The sequence below is a fragment of the Haliotis cracherodii genome, unplaced genomic scaffold (assembly GCF_022045235.1).
Source record: "Haliotis cracherodii isolate W230 unplaced genomic scaffold, xgHalCrac1.p SCAF_8, whole genome shotgun sequence".
In the NCBI taxonomy this organism is placed as follows: Eukaryota; Metazoa; Mollusca; class Gastropoda; order Lepetellida; family Haliotidae; genus Haliotis; species Haliotis cracherodii.
The window spans coordinates 38,661,993-38,666,705 of NW_027266341.1; the positions used below are offsets into that span (position 1 = coordinate 38,661,993).

A 4,713-nucleotide genomic window follows, 5' to 3' on the forward strand; every position below is an offset into this window, starting at 1 on the left:
TCAGCTTCATGGTATCTTGTCTGGTGGAAAAGATGAACATTGTGTAAAACACTGAGCAATATCCCATTCGGGTATGATTAAACACAACCAACCACTTCACCGACCCTCGCCCACCCTATCAAATGAATCATACCAATACCACAGTCGTTTGGTTACCCCTTCTAATCCCAAAGTCACCACTGGCTGAAATGAAGCCAGTGTCAACCACATATAAATGCTGCAAGGGCAATTATGATCGATGATGGAAAGCATTGTGCAGGAATGAATATATCATTAAAAACGGTTGGAGAAAGTGGTGAAGGGTTGAGGTTGACTGAGGCTTGATGAAGGTCAACGACAGTTCACAGTGGTTCAGGACAAAAACAGACTAAAATTGTTAACTTAAACAACATTTATTTTATACCTGTGAAAACACAAGTTACAGTATCCATAGCTGTTAATTTTGCCAAATCATATTTAGTAGTTTGTTACATTCTTCTGGTCTTAACAAAGCCTGACAATACATCCACAGTACAGCACAGAAATGAGATTCAAAAATCATTTTTGACCACAGAATCTTCCAAAATTACGAGTTGAATGTCTTGACTGGACAGATGCAAAACCAAAAAGCGTAGTGTAAGGCTATAAAATTACTCTTTAACAGTGTTTCAAAATGAAGTCATTGTGATTTGTTTTGTCCACTGGAATACAATTTGAATGAATCACAGAAGAAATTGCAATTTAGTTTGTAACAAACATACAAAACTTGGGACAGTAAGCAGCAATGAACATCTAAAATTGTTAAACATGATTGACAAAACACAAATTTCTTTCATTATCTAAAAGACATGGCCTTGATCAAAATAACTACATAAAAGTTCAATTTCCTCCACGAAGACGCAGCACAAGATGCAGAGTGGATTCTTTCTGAATGTTGTAGTCGGAGAGGGTGCGACCATCCTCAAGCTGCTTTCCTGCGAAGATCAATCTCTGCTGATCTGGAGGAATACCTTCCTTGTCCTGGATCTTGGCCTTCACATTTTCAATAGTGTCTGATGGCTCAACCTCAAGTGTGATGGTCTTGCCAGTGAGGGTCTTGACGAAGATCTGCATACCACCACGCAGACGCAGCACAAGATGCAGAGTGGATTCTTTCTGAATGTTGTAGTCGGAGAGGGTGCGACCATCCTCAAGCTGCTTTCCTGCGAAGATCAATCTCTGCTGATCTGGAGGAATACCTTCCTTGTCCTGGATCTTGGCCTTCACATTTTCAATAGTGTCTGATGGCTCAACCTCAAGTGTGATGGTCTTGCCAGTGAGGGTCTTGACGAAGATCTGCATACCACCACGCAGACGCAGCACAAGATGCAGGGTGGATTCTTTCTGAATGTTGTAGTCGGAGAGGGTGCGACCATCCTCAAGCTGCTTTCCTGCGAAGATCAATCTCTGCTGGTCTGGTGGAATACCTTCCTTGTCCTGGATCTTGGCCTTCACATTTTCAATAGTGTCTGATGGCTCAACCTCAAGTGTGATGGTCTTGCCGGTGAGGGTCTTGACGAAGATCTGCATACCACCACGAAGACGCAGCACAAGATGCAGGGTGGATTCTTTCTGAATGTTGTAGTCGGAGAGGGTGCGACCATCCTCAAGCTGCTTTCCTGCGAAGATCAATCTCTGCTGATCTGGAGGAATACCTTCCTTGTCCTGGATCTTGGCCTTCACATTTTCAATAGTGTCTGATGGCTCAACCTCAAGTGTGATGGTCTTGCCGGTGAGGGTCTTGACGAAGATCTGCATACCACCACGCAGACGCAGCACAAGATGCAGGGTGGATTCTTTCTGAATGTTGTAGTCGGAGAGGGTGCGACCATCCTCAAGCTGCTTTCCTGCGAAGATCAATCTCTGCTGATCTGGAGGAATACCTTCCTTGTCCTGGATCTTGGCCTTCACATTTTCAATAGTGTCTGATGGCTCAACCTCAAGTGTGATGGTCTTGCCGGTGAGGGTCTTGACGAAGATCTGCATACCACCACGCAGACGCAGCACAAGATGCAGGGTGGATTCTTTCTGAATGTTGTAGTCGGAGAGGGTGCGACCATCCTCAAGCTGCTTTCCTGCGAAGATCAATCTCTGCTGATCTGGAGGAATACCTTCCTTGTCCTGGATCTTGGCCTTCACATTTTCAATAGTGTCTGATGGCTCAACCTCAAGTGTGATGGTCTTGCCGGTGAGGGTCTTGACGAAGATCTGCATACCACCACGCAGACGCAGCACAAGATGCAGGGTGGATTCTTTCTGAATGTTGTAGTCGGAGAGGGTGCGACCATCCTCAAGCTGCTTTCCTGCGAAGATCAATCTCTGCTGATCTGGAGGAATACCTTCCTTGTCCTGAATCTTGGCCTTCACATTTTCAATAGTGTCTGATGGCTCAACCTCAAGTGTGATGGTCTTGCCGGTGAGGGTCTTGACGAAGATCTGCATACCACCACGCAGACGCAGCACAAGATGCAGGGTGGATTCTTTCTGAATGTTGTAGTCGGAGAGGGTGCGACCATCCTCAAGCTGCTTTCCTGCGAAGATCAATCTCTGCTGGTCTGGTGGAATACCTTCCTTGTCCTGGATCTTGGCCTTCACATTTTCAATAGTGTCTGATGGCTCAACCTCAAGTGTGATGGTCTTGCCAGTGAGGGTCTTGACGAAGATCTGCATTTTCTGTAAACATAAAAAAAAGGTCCATTGAACAAAATTCTCACAACCATACTACTCTACAAATGTGTAAAGTTGAACTTTGTTGATGTTTCAATGAAGGCTTGATCGAATATTCAGTTCTACCATTGTTCACCATGATTACACAATAACCCTACCAAGCCTCAAAATTGATGTAAAACATTGAATGGGGTGAATGTTGGTATACTCAAGATACATTTACAGAGAAGATGTTTTTTGACAATGGTTCATAACCTATATATATATTCAAAGATCAGCTTTTCACTGTCAGCATTTCCAAGGCGTAGAATTCGTTATTTTATGTTTGTTGTAAACAACTAAATCTCACCATGTTAATCAGTCAATAACTAATCAAACACTAGTAAAGGTTGTGAATCAATGACTGGTAGAACCCTTTCTTTGTGGCGAACTTTCCATAATGAAAATGAACATGACAAAATGGCGGACGTTTCCTTTACTCGAACTTTCTGTTTCCATCTTAAAATTGGATTAAATTTGATTCTCTCATCTACCATTTCCTCTACGTACAGGTAGTACAATAAAATCTACTTCAAGATTGTGAGAAAAACTGCTAAAGCTACGCGTTGAGCCTGAAACTGTCCTCACCTCTTATTATGTTCTCGCTTCTCTTCTTGGCGTTTCTGAAATGACGTCAGGCGTTTGGCGACTTGCATTTATATACGTCGTGACGTCATATCCTATTTTAGTAACCGATTCTGCGCAGTTCCCCTGTCGACAGCAAGCGAGCGGAGTTCTATTTTTAAAGACACGACAGTTTCTAAAATTAGATTGTTTCGCGCAGCCTCGAGGCTGTGTACGCTTTTCGATTGTACGAGATTACCCATAAGCATACGCGTCTCTCGAAAGTTCTGTGTTATGTGGGTGTAGATCTATATCATGACATTGCATGTAAAAAATAAATCAAGAAGTCTTGTTTATTTGACTTTATTACATGATAAACATCTCAGCTCATCGTTTTCTTCTTAAATAACCTCCACCTTGAAATTTAGTGGTGACATAATTTTAACAACAGCCAATAATATGCAAGCCCAGAGCCCAAATACCGGTAACATATGGTCTCTGATATTACACATACTTAATACGGGCTATATCGTGCCTCATATATTACTTTATTTTGATTGGGATATTTGAAATAAAAATAGACAGTGTGCGCATCGGCTCTTCGTGTTATGCCTCAATCAAGAACGTACATATAGTATGTACTAGGGCTGGGACGAGTCCAAATTTACTACCCGGGTGCCCACCCTGCTATTACCCTACCCGTACCCGCTGTAGGTCTGAGGAGATGTCTCAAAATGTCCGATTTGGATATTCTTTAGCATACATGTATTAAACAATCTGGTCATGCATACACTGAAGTTTACTTAAGTTATATCTTTATTCAACCATATGAAAAATCAGAAGGAATGGGTGTATAGTCAGAAGGAAAAGCGAACATTATGACTTATAGTGTAACCATAGAGTTCTAAATAATTTTAGTCATTAGGCAATATATCACGTGACTAAACCACGGGTCCAGGTACCCGAGTTACCCGTCCCAGCCCTAGTATGTACGTCTGTGCCTCAAAGAACCGCAAACATCAGGTGTCATTTAGTGAATTCGCTCTATAGGGGAGTTCATGTGAGTCAGTTTGGACTCCCTTGTTAGATTTAATTATCTTTTGGCTTTGTTGGATATGTGGGCATGGTGTATATTGCATCATTGATATATATACTATATATGCTATACTCTGGAGTATATTGACGAATCATTGACGAATACTGTTTTCACGCCCCTGTAGGTTTGTGACATTTAGCCTGACGAAAGAAAAATATTATTATGCTTGGCTCCGTCTCTTCTTGTCGCATATATGAGCAGGTTGATGCCGCGCAAAGAGGACCGTGAACCAGCTTAAGAAAAGGCAGTACAGTTAACCAATAGAAACAGTCGTTACAAAATCATCGAAGGGATTACGTTCTCGGCCAATGAAAAGTCTCCACGTTAAA

General features: G+C 42.3%; 1 protein-coding gene across 1 annotated transcript; it reads right to left on the reverse strand.

Moving 5' to 3' along the window:
- Positions 1-373: 373 nt before the first annotated feature.
- LOC139449630 (polyubiquitin-C) lies at positions 374-3,379 on the reverse strand. Its single transcript, XM_071231108.1, has 2 exons — positions 3,313-3,379; positions 374-2,691 (listed from the first exon to the last, which is right to left on the reverse strand). The coding sequence occupies exon 2, from the start codon at positions 2,686-2,688 to the stop codon at positions 859-861; it is 1,830 nt and encodes a 609-aa protein (XP_071087209.1). The 5' UTR covers positions 2,689-2,691; positions 3,313-3,379; the 3' UTR covers positions 374-858.
- Positions 3,380-4,713: the final 1,334 nt, after the last annotated feature.